Genomic DNA, 16,869 nt, shown 5'->3' on the forward strand with positions numbered 1-16,869 from the left:
CTCGCAGTTTATTCTTTTAAAGGATCCCGATTTCAAGCACTAAACGCTTCTCTGCTTCTTAGCAAAATCTGCACGTGCCGTGCTGGGTTGCCTGTTAAGAATCCTGTTGGATAGATCCAGGGAGATTGTAAGATCCTCATTTGTAATAAGACTACAGAATAATCTTACTGTAATTGAACTAGAAATCATGAGATAATAGTCTGCAAGATACACTGAAGATTGCAAAATGACGAAACGCATCTGACAGATCAAGCTGACCTGTAACGACCAGATTACAGGAGAATTCTTCATAACTGACAACAGTTGGATTGGAGCTATTCAAAATAACTGCATGGTTATGGTATTGAAGGATTCAAGATAACCTGTATTTGGGCAGAGGGAATTTAAAATAACCTTGCTGATATGTGTTCTGGATAACCTTACAGAAATAGGCTGAGACGTTTAACAAAACCTTACAGAAGTTTCATTAGAGGTACATTAAATAACCTTCCTTTTATACAGCTAGAGAGATTCGTGATAACCTCATCTAGTAGTAGGCATCTACAAAATATTAGTGTAGTAAGACAAGGTAATCAAACTATACTTAATGTCCGTCGTAGTACAGTGAGGTTATCTAACTCTATAACATTAAGGTTATTTTGAACCTTCACGTACTACTACTTAGTTGTCTTAAATCTCTCTAGCCATGATTATTCTGAAGTCCAACTGCACTAACTATTACTCTGAACCACTTTAGTCCTACAACAATAATGATATTTTCTAAGTATCTGCTCCTACTACAGTGAGGTTATCTTTAATCTCTCTAGTCCAGCTAAACTAAGATTAGTACTTTGAACCTCTTTAGTCCTACTACAATAAAGGTATTTTCTAAGTATCTGCTCCTACTATGGTGAAGTATCTTGAACCTCTCTAGTCCTACTACAATGAGGTATTGGGTTGTCCGGAAAATAATGCAGGATTTTGGTATTAAACAAAAAAAAAAGAAACTAGTTACTTTAAAGCAATGTTCTTTAATCAAAATAATTTCCCATACTCTCAATACATTTCTCCCAACGTGTTGGTAACTTATTAATTCCGTCTGAGTAGAATTCAGAATTTTTAGAATTGATAAAGTCAATAAATGCATTTTCCAGTTCCGTTTGATTTTTGAATATTATGTGTTGTAAGTAGTGGTCCAGGTGTCTAAAAAAATGGTAGTCAGTAGGCGAGAGGTCCGGAGAGTAGGGTGGGTGAGGCAAAGTTTCATAGCCAAGCTCCAATAATTTTTGTGACGTTACACGTGACACATGTGGTCGAGCGTTGTCATGCAACAAAATGGGCCCTTTCCGATTGACCAAAGAGGGCTTCATTACTGCCAATTTCTGATGCATGGTATTAATTTGGTTACAGTATGATTCAGCATTGATGGTTTCGCCAGGATTTAAGAAGCTGTAGTGTATTAAACCAAATGAAGCCCACCATACCGTAACCATTACCTTTTTTTGATGAGTTGGGGGCTTTGGAAAATGTATTGGAGCTTCTCCTTTGTCGAGCCACTGTCCAGAATCCACTTTTCGTCACATGTAACAATTCTGGCCAGAAATGGGTCATTTTTGTTTCGACAAAGAAGTGATGCACAAACATCAAAGCGCTGATTTTTTTGGCGATCGTTTAATGAGTGTGGAACCCAATTTTCGAGTTTTTTCACTTTTCCAATCGCCTTGAGGTGGTCAGCGACGGTCGTTTTACTGACTTTGAGTTGCTCTGCAAGTTCTCGAACAGTTGTTTTGGGGTTTTCTTCCACCACTGATCGCAGAACATCATCATTAAGAGAGGAAGGCCTTCCACGACCTTCTTCATCTTCAAGGCTGAAATCTCCCTCCCGAAATTTTTTAAACCACCTTTGCACAGTGCACTCATTAACACAACCCTCGCCCCAGACTTGGTTAATGTTTCTAGCCGTTTGGGCTCCGCTTCGGCCGAGTTTAAACTCGTAAAAGAAAATCGTACGAAATTCTCGCTTTGACATTATAAGGATGACTGAATTATTTCCAAGTAGCGGAATGCTACAGAGGTAAACAAACAATATCATTTGGAAGAGGATTAATAAGTGTTGACATTCATACAAATGAGTAATCCTGTAAACGTAAACAGAATATTTTATATAGATTTTTTTTAATGAAAACTTAAAATCCTGCATTATTTTCCGGACAACCCGATATTTTCTACGTATCTGCACCTACAATGATGAAGTTAATCTTGAATCTCTCTAGTCTAACTACTCTAAGATTATTAATTTGAACCTCTTTAGTCCTACTATAACGAGGGTAATTTTGTACGTATCAGCACTTACTACGGTGAGGTTTTTTTTTAATCTCTCCAGCTTTAAGGCTATTTTAAACATCTCTACTCAATTCCAGTAGGGTTATTTTGAACCCTTATACGTACTACGGATAAGCTGTCTTAAATATCTCTAGCCCTGGTTGCTTTCAGTAACTCTAGTTCAATTGCAGTAAGGTTCTTTTGAACCTCACTAGTTCAGCTGTTTTTAATCTCTCTAGCCCTGGTTATTGTCAGAATATTTGACCCAACGGTCTAAGGTTAGTTTTAGTCTCTTTAGTCCTACTACAACAAGGGTCCTACTCTACTACGGTGAGGTTTTCTTGCATCTCTTTAACTCTATAATATAACAGTTATTTTAAGTGTCTAGTACAACTACAGTAAGGTTATTTGGAACCTCAACCCATAGTACTTGTTCAGTGGTCTCGAATCTCTTTCGCCTTGATTATTTTGACTCAAGTCCAATGCAGTAAGGGTATTGTTTATAACTACTGCGGTAAAGTTATCTTGAATCTACCTCTATAACAGGAAGGTTTTTGAATCCAGTAAAGAAAACCTGAACAATAGCAGATGTAGTGCAAACTAACCTTTCTTTAGTTTGATTAGAGTATTTAATAGCATCTCGAGTGTTGTAATCCAACTACTAACCCAAATTTAAAAATGAAGAAAAACTTTAGAGATTCAAAACAACCCGACTGTAGTAGAGCTAGTCAAATATAAGAGAATGTTTAATGAGCAATTCTTACATTTAACCTTGTTTTTCGAGTAAATGTATAGGTCGATTAATAAGCAAATATTGGACTATTAAATATTTAGCACACTGGGCTTAAAAATGGTTTATTTGAACTCTAGATTGCAGATTATTTATATCTATTTATTCGGTGAAATAGGTGAGAAACAAATTCACAACTCAGCAAATAATGACTCAGCTGTATAATATTGAAATTTTGTTTATACTACATTTTCTGAATTGCTATGAAATAAACAAAAACCTATTAATGATGTGTTTATTGCAGTAACGAAGAATGAAATATAAGAAACCTATAAATTAAAGTAAGCAAGAAAACATTTTGAAAATTTTACGGAGAGAAAATGAACATCAATTCCAACGAGTTTTCGTGTAGGTGGTTAGTAAAAATAATTAATTTCATACTATTATATTCATATAAAACAAAGAAATATATTTACTTTATTTACCGAAATAAGAATATAATTAACCGGTTCATAAAGTTGATAAAAGAAATCATTGTTTTTTTCTATATGATAGTATTGACAGAATATCTTGTGGTTTTTCTCCCAACACACAAGAATATCCGTGGCCGATCAAGATTCGTGATGCATTCGTTCCACAAAAAATGTCATTGTGCTCATTAAAAAAGCCTATTATAAATGATACGATATTGTAAATTTTTCAATGCTTTATCAAAAAACTATGAAACAGGCCGATCCTTTAAATAGAAATTCAGGCCGGTTTATCAAGCCGTAGTTGTGTCAACTTTATTTGTAATAAAATTTAATTGACGTTTGTCTCTTGATCTGGACTCAAAAAGAGCACGTTTCCAGAGCTTTGTTTCGATTATCTGTACAAAGATAAATTTCATACAGTGTACATTTTTTGTGTGGCAAAAGTCAATGTTTGAATAGATCTACAGAAATATATTGGGTAGGGGCTAAAGTTATAAATTTTTCCTTCCCCAAATTCCCTCCTGCAAACATTATTAGATATTAATCCATTTACGTTTTTGTGGTCAATTGACCAAGTTACTTCTTTAAATTAATTATCCTTTCTATGTAAGGTCTTGGTTGAGATAAAAAAGTCAGTGTCACGAGCGGGATTCGAACCCACGATCTTCGGCTAAATACGCCGTTACTCTACCACTTGAGCTATCTTGACTTCGATCCTCTCGGACACCAACTCTCCATCTCAACCTACAACCGTCCGAATTTTTCCTCTTTTTGCCATTTTCAAATGTCGTGTAATCAGGATTGGATTCTAAGCGACTTATGACGTGGGCACGGAGAGCTGTTTAGGGAAGTGATACATCTTTTACTTATTAAATATTAAACCATTTAAGTTTTAGTGGACAATTGACCAAGTTAATAGATATGTTCCAATGTTCCGCTTTTTCAGCGGCGGGTGCGCGATCAGTCTTACAGATCAGTCTTACGAGTTCCTGTCTAATAAGACGGAGCATTACCGAATGAAGTACGGGCGCAAGCAAAGTTCCAACCTCATAGCTTCCTATTGGTTTTGAATTCGTAGGACCTAGAGAGTACTTAGCAGGTCAAGTAGAGCAAGGTTTGATGCGTTCAGGTGGTGCTGTTTATCGGAAATCTTTACTTTAATCGAAAGCCAGTGCCGGCCAGTCGGAAGCTCTTAGCTGCAGGAGTCCTTTCACTCGGCGGTAATGTAACGACCAAATCAATCGGTGGAATTAAGGGGAAAAATTCCGGGCAGAAATCATTTCAGTTCTTTGAGATTCTTGTCTTGCGGTTTTCAGACGTCTTGATGCTTGCCTGCTCCTCGGAAGAAAGAGGGCAAGAAACTCGTCTTCATCCATAGGGATTAAGGCGTTTTTCTACTTGGGAAGTTACGAGATTAAGAATAATTGCCTAAAAACACGCCTCCCATCTTACTTAAAACAAACGTCTGATAAGCCCATGGTGCGGAGTAAAACGAAGTCATCATCTTTAAGGCGATATGAGCCATAAGTTCCAGCAATGTTCCCTTGTGGGACGTCAGCATTGATAGGATAGTGGATATCGCTATACCCTGACCGAAATAACGGTCAAACAGGATTAGGTAGTAGGTCCTGGGTAAACATTCAGCTTCCACAAACACCCACGTGCCAAATCGTGTCGAAGGCTACAGTCAAAGTACACATCCAAACAACACTGCTTCTGTTCATTGAGAATACACTGATGGATTGTGAAGAGTATGCAGCTCCATTCAAAACGATGGCTTTAATGGTTGAACATTTTCTCCACTATAATTCAATTATCAACCGCAAAATTAAATTGTTTTAACGTAGTAGATTTTCTATTTTAATTCAATTGCACTGTACATGATATTGTAGCGAAAATAGCATTTATATTGCAGCAATCGTAAAAGATTTTTTTTATTATCTTCTTGCAGATAATTTATCATTTAACCCTTATCAAAACCGTACATTGTTTTAGCTTTCTGTTTTTAATATCTATAAAAAAAATGCAATTATCTCTTATAAAATAAAAAATTATCATTGGAGATGGATAAAGAGCAGCATGCTATCAGGTTCAGTTAATTTTTTTTTACAAACTAAAGATAAAATTTTTTAAAATTCACATCCGTTTGTTTATACAACATAAGTAAGCTTATTTTTATCTTCTATAATATAAAGTAGAGTAATTATTCAGAAATCGTGAGATGCGGTCTGGTGTGATGTAGGTCTCAGAAAAACATTTTCTTTATCGTGCCAACGTTTCGATCTTTATTGAGATCATCTTCAGGGCCTGGGATTTACAAACATTGTTTACATTTAACAAATATATTTAGGATGTGAAAAAGTGAATTTATACAATGCAAAATATATTTTTTATATTCAATCAAAGTATTTCTATTCACTCAAAGTGTTGGTCTTCTGTGTAATTGTGCCATTCTTGCGTGTCGTGTTGAGAGTGCCAGTGAGCACGATTTCTACATCACACCAGACTGCATCTCACGATTTCTGAATAATTATCGAATAACGGTCACTAATCACCACACGTAAAGAAGAGTATTAATTACATACCAGAACAATAAAAACTCAGAAAAAACTTTGCTAAAGGCCCACTATTGCTGATTTTCACGTGATATCGCAACTGAGGCGGACCTCATTTTTTTATTATTATTATGCTGCAACACCTTAAAAGCGTTAAACCGATAAGGTATCAGCCTGGTCTTTTAACTTACCTCAGAGAACATTGTTCGTGCAACACGGAAAAAGCTTTTTTACAGTTTTACCCTTGTACTTATTTATAGTTTACAATTTGTAGAGTTGGAGGATTTGAAAATTTTTTACGGAGTATATAACTTGAAAGCGGAACCGGATTGGAAGAGGATTTTTTGAATTAATAATGAAAATGAAAATAATGAGCAATTGTTAATTATCGATCATCTCAAACAAGATCAACAAATTAAAGACAAAATACACATCTTATCAAAACATGTACAGCAATTTTTTTCTTAATTTTTTAAAGATATGTGCTTGTCCAAAATCATCTGAGCGATATTGGTTTGAAGATAAAACCGTTTTTTTTTTATTTACTAATCTTTGTTTGTTTATCTTTGTACTATTATATTTATAATAAAAATAGCCTGACCTGAATCCATGACGTTACTGGATTCAGTACACAGATTAATTTGTATCTTATTTTAACAAATTTTACGCATTTTTTCATATTTTTCAACATCATCAACAATTTTCTGCAATTCAGTTTAGTTGTTTTTAATAAATGAACTTAAAATATTAAAAAAGTTGTATGGCCGGGGGATAACCTAGCAATTTTGTGCTGGCGCCGTGCTGCGGTTTTTTAGTCCATTTAGTGTCTGTTTTTAGGATTATAAGCAGGATGAGGCGAGACAACCAATGAGATTTTATATTTTTGAACAGTGAAAAATGAAGTAGGCTCATAAAATGCTTCTCGCTGTCTTCAGTGTGACATCACGCTCCTTGCTTATCCCCGACCGACCGCTGGACATATCGTGACGCCTGACAATCAAAATCAAGACTAACTGGCCAAAACGATCGGAAACGAGAAAACTACAGATTCACCCACAGGCGCCACGAAAAAAGGTCAAATTGTCAATTCTTGACGGTTTGGTCTGACAAAGCACGTCTTGGCTTTTTCCAATCCAGATTTTGAATTTTTTAACAGCGGAAATTAAAGTTGACTCATACAGTATTCTTTTAATTTTCAGTGGGATTTAAAGGTCTCACTTCATTCTGATTATATTCCTGAACGACCGCTGAAATGTTGAGAAGCCGAAACGGTCGGGCAGATGAAAACAGCGAACATAGGCTAGCCAAAACTATAGGAAACTAAGCATTACATATCATCCAAAGAAGAAATCACTAAATTTTTATTTTTACTAGTTTGGTATGTCAGGCACATCTCGGATTTTTTCCATACTCAGTGCAAGTCTTCAGGAATATAAAAAGGATGAGGATTTTGAAGTTTTCAGCTAAAGTGAAATTAGCTCAAAAGGCTTCTCAGCTCTCACTCATTCCTTTAATATCCTCAAATGATTTCTGAAGAAGGCGAGAAGCTAAAACTAAAACAGCCAACATTTACAGGCCCAAATGATTGGGCACTATCATCAAAATGTCTATTAATGAACGTTTCGACTGTTCGTTTCGTCTGTTATTTTCTGTGGTTTGTCTGCTTGTTATTTTTTTTACGAGGGTTCGCAACAGCAGAGGTCTTATCAACCCTCGGGGTGTCCGTGTTTTTGAAAAAAAGCCATTTGTAAGTATGTCGGGCTCGAATGCAGGGCCGCTGGATTCGAACCCGGAACATTTACCTTACAGTGATGAGCGCCGTGTCAACGCCTAAACCGTTGCGGCCACCGACGCCTCTGCTTGTTATTTTCTCATTGATTCCTTTTTTTTGGGTAAACACGGCTTACAAAACCACAATAAACATGGCGAAATTAATAATCTGGTCTGATTGGCAAACAAGAATAGGGAAAATAAAAAATCGATATTTTGAAAATTAAATTCAATTGATAGTTTTAAGAAATATAATCTATGTGATTTTAAACAAAACCGTTATCACCTTTTTCTAGCCGGTCAGTGTACACATAGGTTTAATTTAATTTAATTTTCAATTTTTTTATATATGTAATGTATTGGTTGAGATAAAACAGTCAGTGTCATGAGCGGGATCGAACCCACCACTTCCGCTAAATACGCTGCTACTCTACCACTTGAGCTATCCTGACTCCGATCCACTCGGACACCACCCCCCACGATAGCTCAAGCGGCGTATTTAGCCGAAGGTCGTGGGTTCGAATCCCGCTCATGACACTGACTTTTTTATCTCAACCAGTACCTTACATAAAGATTAATTAATTAAAAGAGGTTATTTGGTTGAAATCTAATGGATTTTTTATCTATATTTTTTTTACTTACATAGGAAATAGTGGTATTTTCATTTTTCTAATGATTTGTATAGGAAAATGCAGTCTTTTTTTAAACCGATTCGCCATACTTGCAATAAAAGAGACTTGGCTTGTTTTTCAAAGGATTTTTTCCAATCCACCCTGGGATTTTCTAATAAATAAACTGTAGTGGAAAAAATTGGCAAAATACGAAACAATTAATATCCAGCGCTGTTTGTCCAAGTAAGTTTTATGGAATTTGAACTGAGTCCGGCATAAAGACTGAATAAATATGAACAGTGAGAAAAGCCGGGTAGAAAGGTGTAGGGAAAATAATCCCATAGTTCATAACCAGCTTTTCATTAAAACATTATTATAATTACAGCTACGAGTTTTCAATCCGACCAGGAGAAGCTTAATTTTTTTAATTTTTCCCCCTATAAGGCGTTTAAATCTTTCCGCCGATAATTTATTAACGTTCCATGTCCCTACGATAAAGAAGTTCCGCGAATAGCTGTTTTTATCACGGTAAATTTTAAAATTAACAAAACCCATTTTTTTTCTAGTATGGTTTATGTCCATATTGTGCAACATACTGGACAATAAATAAGAGATGGCCCGTGGATAACGGAAGAACTATGAACGACCGAGGCGAAAAACCAGCAGTGAGAAAATAATGACTGATTGTGAAAAAAAAATAATCACGACTTCCTGCTAAAATCATAAGTTTTATACGTGCCTGTGTGATTATTTTCTAAAATGGCTCATTTAAATACGTGTAATTTCGTATAAACGTTTCCACTACATTGTTGGCAAGCGGGCGGAATTCTTGAATAAATTGTTCAAAATGAAATTTTTCGTTCTCAATCTAAACTCCTGTTTATAAATTTCAACAGATTTTAACCTTTACTGAAATTACAATTATATAATAAACTGCGGGTGAATATGGTTTAAAAAAACAGATTTCGAAACATAACTGTGCAATAAACGTGCATTGCTAATCTTAAAGTCTCATAAATTTAATTACTTATATGTCCTAGTTTTCCTACAAATTTACTCCCACTGTTAGAACGAAACGCTCTTAAATCAGAATGCGATAATGTATCAACAGAGTTTCCGACCTTAATAAACTCAACGAACATTGCACTCATATACATGTAACAATTGGGAAAAGAACTGTTTTTCTTTTATTATTACATTTATATATTTTTAATATATCGGCCACCTAATACAGTCAATTTAAACAATACTAAAACGCGTAATAACAACTTAATCTTTTATTAATGTTATATACTTTTATCGATGAAAATTATAATTTAATTTAATTAATTTAAACAATCGATTGAAATTTTATTGATTTTTTTTTTTGTTCTGGGTAAGTGCTTGCTATTTCATCAAAGCTACTAAGCCTACAACTTGAGATATTTTTCGAATTGTGTCTAAAAGTTTTGAGAAATTGAACACAACTCTATTATTCAGAGTCAACGCTCAAAATATTGTACTCTCTCTCCATATCACTCTCACTCTCCTCTCTCTCTCTCACTCTCTCTCTCTCTGTCTTTCGTTTGTTCTCTCTCTCTCTCTCTCTCTCTCTCTCTCTCTCTCTCTCTCTCTNTCTCTCTCTCTCTCTCTGTCTTTCGTTTATTTTCTCTCTCTCTCTCTCTCTCTCTCTCCGTCTTTCGTTTGGTCTTTCTCTCTCTCTCTCTCCCTTACCAGTCTATCTTTCTTTCTTTTTCCTCTCTCTCACTACCTTTCTCTTTCTGTTTGTCTGTATTATCCTTAATAATGATAATAAAAGTCTTTATTAGAAGAGAAAAACACAAATAAAATACATTCTTAATATAATAATTTGACCGACATACTCATAGCCCTTTGGCCGTCAGAGGAGTTGTCGCTAGCAGAAAAATTAATGGAAGACAAGTAAAGGTAACTCGACATTACAAATATGTTCAAATATATATATACAAACTGAGTGAAAAATATCTCTCTTCCTCTCTCTTCTACCTCACTATCACTCTATTTTTCTCTCTCTCTTTCTTTTTTTTGTTCTTTCTTTCGTTCTCTCTCTCTCTCTCTCTCTCTCTCTCTCTCTCTCTCTCTCTTTCTTGTTTTCTATCCTTCTATTGTTCTTTCTTACAATCTTTCTACACCTCTGTCTTTCTATATTATACTATGATAATGACGATTTGTTTAAAACATTGAATTTAAGTAAAAACAATACATTCCTACTTCCAAATCATAGATCTAAACATAATCCAACTCTTTCTTAATTACTAGCATAAAACTGTTTAATAATGTTCCAAATAGTATTTCTTGTGAGAGTTGTTTTAGCATTTTCAAAAGAAAATATCTAAAACATTGGTTAATTAATTTAAAGACAAGTCTAACGCTCGCCCTCTCTTTATGCCTTTCTTTTGTTCTTTCTTTCGTTCTTTCTTTCTTACTCTCACCCCCCCTCTCTCTCCCTCTCTCACTCTCTCTCTCTCTCTCTCTCTCTCTCTCTCTCACTCTCTCTCTCTCTCCCTTTCTTTCTCTCTTATTTTTATCTTTCTTTTGTTCCTTCTTTCTTACTTTCTTTCTATCTCTCTGTTTCTCTATCTAGTATAAATTATACCAGGATTCAAGTCGATTTTTTTTTAATCCTGAAAGGTGAAAAACATGCTTTATACATTCGATTTGTAATACGACAATAATGTAGTGGAAAAACCAGTTTTTATTTGCGTGCTGACCCTGAGCTATAACATTGTTCACTTGCTGATTTACATGAATCTTTCTGAAAAATCCAACTCAAACCCGATGGAATACTTGTAAAAAAAAGAACACTTTAGGAAATAATAATCAATTTTATGCTCTTTAAATGTGGCTAAATTACCTGAAATAATTAAGAAAGTTACTCATTTGAACAAATTAAATCTAATACAATTTTTTTTTGCTGCCTGCTAGGTAAAACTCAACGTATCTAACTCGCCAAAATAATTTTATTTAATTGGCACAAAACCGACGGTTCGAACGGGTAATTGCGTCCAAAATTCAAAACACGCTAGGAGCCACGATGAAATATTTTCGCCGATAATCTGTACAATACGAAATTTATTTAATTTTTGTTTTAATGGTGTCGTTAAAAATAAAAATTCTTAATTTATTATTTCTATTTTGTTTCCGGCGTTTTGGAGACCTGACAAAAATTATAAATTAACAGTACACGTCCAAATATCATTAGATGGATTTAACGATTTACTGTACTACTACAAATTATAAAGTCTGTTTTTAATATTTCATTCTAAAATAATTGTTGTTCATTACTTATCGTTTTAAGATGTGTCCCTAATGTATTTTACATTATGCCTAATTAAAAAACTTGCATGTTTACACGACTGTTGAACAGGAAATGTCAACATTTTAACTTATTTAATTTAGTCCCTTCGTTTCATTTTAATAATTTATCGATTATATTTATTTTTGTATATTTTTCAGTCGAATCAAGAACATAAGGAAAGAAAAAGAGTTCAACTTGTGGCGATTGTATTGTATCGTTCTCAGCACCTTACAAACGCATTACAAATTTTAAATTGATTTCACTTTCAAATCGTACGTTCCGATGTCGTACATTATAAAACAGACTTCGAACAGCAGTACATTAATAAATCGGTATTTTTCCACGGCGCATTTATAAGAATATTGATTATTATAGCATATTATAAGAAAACGTGATGATCAAAATGAAAACATTAAAAATATGCATTATATTTAGTGGTCCATTGACCAAATTACTTCTTTCAATTAGTTAATCTTTTTATTTAAGGTTTTGGTTGAAATGAAAAAGCTATTGTCACGAGCGGGATTCGAACCCACGACATTCGGTGGGCTCGAATCCCGCTCGTGACACTAGCTTTTACATTTCAACCAATACCTTGCATAAAAAAGATTAATTAATTGAAAGGATTAAAAATATATGTTAAAAAAAATTCATATCCTGACAAATAGGACAGACCTATCGAGGAGGTTTCTCTAATACGAAAATTAATAATTCACTACAAAAATTATTAATAAATTATTAATTATTCATACAGGAGGACTTATAAATGTGAGTGCGTCGATGGCAGAATATTGAATCCAAATCGGCTACCAGTTTTTAGTTTTCAATTTAGGTTACTTAAGGTACCTACTTAATTAAATTTGTTGCACTTGTTGATTATCCTACCATCACTTATGTGGTTATTCATGTTTATGTACCTTCGATTTTCTAGTAGGGTATGGTCGAGATAATTGTCATGAAAAACCTATGAATAAATTGTACATAATATTTAATTGTTCTTTCAGTAAATATTATTATGTCATAAATGTTATTACTTTTGAAAAATTTACTATTGTTACAGGAGACCGTAGAATTGTATACAAATAAAAAATTTGTAACAACCTAAACAATCTAAATTTAAAACAGATTGGAAATACGATACAAAACAACTTTGAAAATATTAAATTAAAATAATTTCTCTGACGTAATAGTTTTATAAGAAAACGTTAGTAAGCAAATCTACTATTATGATCCACTTATTACTTTCTTTCTTATTACTTTTATTTTTTTTATTTTTAAACTAGGTTATGCAAATTCTATTTAATAATCAATTGACAATTTAACGTATTTATTGAGTTGTTATTTTGCGAGACAGTTTAACTTTCAGAAATTGTTTAACAAAGTAATAATTATTTATCTTTATTGTCAATGTGTGGTCTACATTTTTTATTTCAAACACAAGAATAAAAACAAGCTGCTATATTTACATTATTTGATCAGATTAATCCAAAAAGCGTGTGTTTGCAATGGTACTTTAAATAACTATTCAAAAATCGTGAGATGCGGTCTGGTGACTGGACAACCGTGGATCGTGAGATGTTGTCCTGTCACCAGACCGCACCTCACGATTTTTGAATAATTATCGATTAACGGTCACTAATCACCACACATTTTAAATAACTTACAATTTGTTATGATCGTTATTTTTCTTTCGCGAATTTACTTAGGTTTCGTCTTTGGTGTACATTCCCTAAAAAGCAAAGTTTACAATATTTAAGGTGAGATCGTTCTTCCTTTTGGCTAGCAAAGATCAGCAGCATCATTAGCACGTATTTTCATTTTTGTTTTATGTAGCCAGACCAGGCTAAAATCTCGTGGGAGTTAAAATATAAAGTTTTTTTTTTAATTATTATTAAAGTAGGTAGTAAAAATAGCGCTTGATTTTTTCCGTGTGAATTTTATCGAGGTTTCGAACGTACAAGGCAAAGTTTCCGATATTTACGGTAAGATCTTTTTTTCTTTTGACTAACAAAGATCAGCGACATGACTACCGCTTAATGTCATTATGTCATTTTTGTGTTATGTGACCAGATCAGTCCAAAAAAATTCGTGGGAGTTAAATTGGAAATAAAGTTGTTTTTTAACCAAGGTACTATAGTATAACTATTTTTCTTGGGCGAATTTTATTTAGGTTTCTTCATTGGTGCGACATGACGACCGCGTATTGTCATTTTTGGGTAACTAGACAAATACAAAATTCAGCGAAGATAAAAGTAACTCACAAACATGGAAATAAATAGGAATAAGGTTTTTTTTAAACGAAATTACTGAAAGTAAAGCTTGATTTTTATCCGTGTGACTAATGTGATTCATTCTACAAGGAAAAGTTTTCAGTATTTAAGGTGCGATCTCAAATCTGAAATTTAAAAAAACTACTAACCAGTATTGTAATTTTTTCTATCCAGACCTATCCAAAATCTCGTGTAAGTTAAATTGAAATAAATTAGTTTTTTAGGGGAGAGACTAAAAGTAATGATTGATATTTTTTCTGACATATTTCATACTATAAGACAAAGTTTTCCATACTTTACCAATGATTTCAAATCTGAAAGAACGAACCAGTATTGCTGTTTTGGCCTTATGTGATCACGTCATTCAAAAAGCTCGTGGAAGTTAAATTGGAATAAATTAGTTTTTCAGGGGAGGTACCAAAAGTAATGATTGATACTTCTTGATTAATTGATTCTGACATACTTCATACTGCAAGGCAAAGGTTCCGATATTTAAGGTACGATGTCCAATCTGAAAGAGCTAACTACTAACTAGTATTGCCATTTTTGTCTTGTGGTCAGATCAATTCAAAAAACTCGTGGAAGTTAAATTAGAATAAATTAGTTTTTCAAGGGAGATACTAAAAATAATGTTTGATGCTTTTTTCTGACAACATCACCACTGCAAGGCAATGTTTTCGATACTTAAGGGGCGGTCTCGACCAGACCAATGGAAAAAACTCGTGGACGTTAAATTTGAATAAATTAGTTTTTAAGGAGGATACTAAAAATAATAATTTATATTTTTTCTGACATACTTCATATTACAAAATAAAGTTTTTGAGACTTCAGCTGAGATCCTAAATCTGAAAGAGCGAACTACTAACCAGTATTGTCATTTTTGTCTTATGTTACCAGATCAATTCAAAAAGGCTCGTGTTAAGTTAAATTGGAATAAATTATTTTTTTTAGAGGAGATATTAAAAGTAATGATTGATATTTTTCTGACATATATGCTTTTTGACGTCTTTCATGCTATAAGACAAAGTTTTCCATACTTTAGCAGAGATTTCAAATCTGAAAGAACAAGCTACTAACAAGTATTCTCATTTTTGTCTTATGTGACCAGACCAATGCCTCAAGAACTTGTAAGTTAAATTGGTGTAAATTAGTTTTTTAAGGGAGATACTAAAAATAATGTTTGATACTTTTTTCTGATAACTTCATATTGCAAGGCAAGTTTTCGATACTTAAGGGGCGGTCTCGACCATACCAATGGAAAAAACTAGTGGACGTTAAATTTGAATAAATTAGTTTTTAAGGAGGATACTAAAAATAATGATTCATATTTTTTCTGACATACTTCATACTACAAAATAAAGTTTTTGAAACTTCAGCAGCGATCTCAAATCTGAAAGAGCGAACTACTAACCAGTAGTGTCATTTTTGTCTTATGTGACTAGATCAATTCAAAAAAGCTGGTGGAAGTTAAATTGGAATAGATTTTTTTTAAGACGATAGTAAATATAATTCTTGATATTTTTTCTAACATACTTCATACTACAAAACAAAGTTTTCGATTCTTAAGATCTGAAAGAACGAACTTCTAAAAAGTATTGTCATTTTGGCCTTATGTGACCAAATCATTTCAAAAAAGCTCGTGGAAATTGAATTGGAATGAATTAGTTATTTTAAGGAAGATAGTAAATCTAATTCTTGATATTTTTCTAACAAACTTCATACTGCAAAACAAAGTTTTCGATTCTGAACATGCGATCTCAAATCTGAAAGAACGAACTACTAACAAGTATTGTCATTTTTGTCTTATGGGATCGGGTTTGTGAAAGAGATTAATGTGCATTTAACCACAGTTTATTTAACTAATTGTTGTTACGTTAAGTTCTCTTTTGAATTAATTTTATGAATGTTCCATCTTTCATATCGCCAAGAAGCAAATCTCTTTAAGGTGCGATGTTTCTTCCTTTTCCCTGGCAATTAGTTGCTGCTAATTTAAACAGCTATTCAATTAAGCCGTTCGGCAACATTGTTTCGCCCGGCAGGACTTGCATAGCGCATAAATTCAGGAGGTCGTCGCCGTCCGTCAGGGATTCGTGCATAATTCCAAGGCCGGGTGCAACAAATAAAGAAGACGCAAAGTCTTTGGGCGACAAATTGCCCCTTTAAAGATGACTGGATGAATTTTGAAAAAAAAATTGAAGAAGAGAAAAATCTTAGAAGAAAATTATGATGGGATATAGTTTTTTGTTTGTTTTTTTAGTTTTTGATGTTTAAAAAAAATTTGTATATGGTATAAAATTTATATTTAAAAAAAAAAAATTAAAAATTGACCTTTTCGTCGAAGACCGGCAGGACGCGTTTGGCAGATCTCGAGTCTTTGCAGTTGGGTACGCAGCATCTCGTGTTGTTCACCATGTCGCCGTGTCAAACGAAAGAAAAAAAAATAATAAAGAAAAAGTGCGAGGACCGCACCGAGGAAAGCGAAAGGTGGCACTAGGCCGATCCGGATAGCGGCTCCCCCACCGACTCCACTCCTATCTAATCTGGCGTCTGTCCGTTAGAGGGGCCACCCAATGGGGAAAGGGGTAGCCTAGGCCATGTCATCCATCAACAAGCGCTACATTGTTAACCATGGTCACGGTTTTTTTTTTCTTTCTTCTTCTTCTATTTGCCGGCCCTTTTTTTCCACTCGCGTATTTTCCAACTTTTTCCGACGAATTTACGGACCCGGGGCGTCCTGACGCCTATTGTCTCGGCCCTCGTGAATACATTTGTCACTTGTCTCATTAACATAAAGCTTCCACTTCTCGCATGTTCTTCTACCATTTCTTGACACCTATCCCTTT

General features: G+C 33.9%; 2 protein-coding genes across 3 annotated transcripts in view; one reads left to right on the forward strand and one right to left on the reverse strand.

Moving 5' to 3' along the window:
- Window positions 1-16,563, reverse strand: part of LOC106664320 — an 86,897-nt gene extending 70,334 nt beyond the window's left edge. Inside the window, exon 1 of one of the 2 annotated variants that reach the window (XM_014389939.2) lies at window positions 16,355-16,563. In XM_014389939.2, coding sequence (XP_014245425.1) covers window positions 16,355-16,438 — 84 coding nt within the window. In that variant the 5' untranslated portion in view covers window positions 16,439-16,563. The remainder of the gene's footprint in view (window positions 1-16,354) is intronic. The other variant, XM_014389938.2, reaches the window with a different exon arrangement.
- LOC106664321 overlaps window positions 1-16,869 on the forward strand; it is a 187,393-nt gene that overhangs the window by 164,535 nt on the left and 5,989 nt on the right. The window lies entirely within an intron of this gene.

Source organism: Cimex lectularius, unplaced genomic scaffold, assembly GCF_000648675.2.
Source record: "Cimex lectularius strain Harlan isolate CLEC.00 unplaced genomic scaffold, Clec_2.1 scaffold119, whole genome shotgun sequence".
Classification (NCBI taxonomy): domain Eukaryota; kingdom Metazoa; phylum Arthropoda; class Insecta; order Hemiptera; family Cimicidae; genus Cimex; species Cimex lectularius.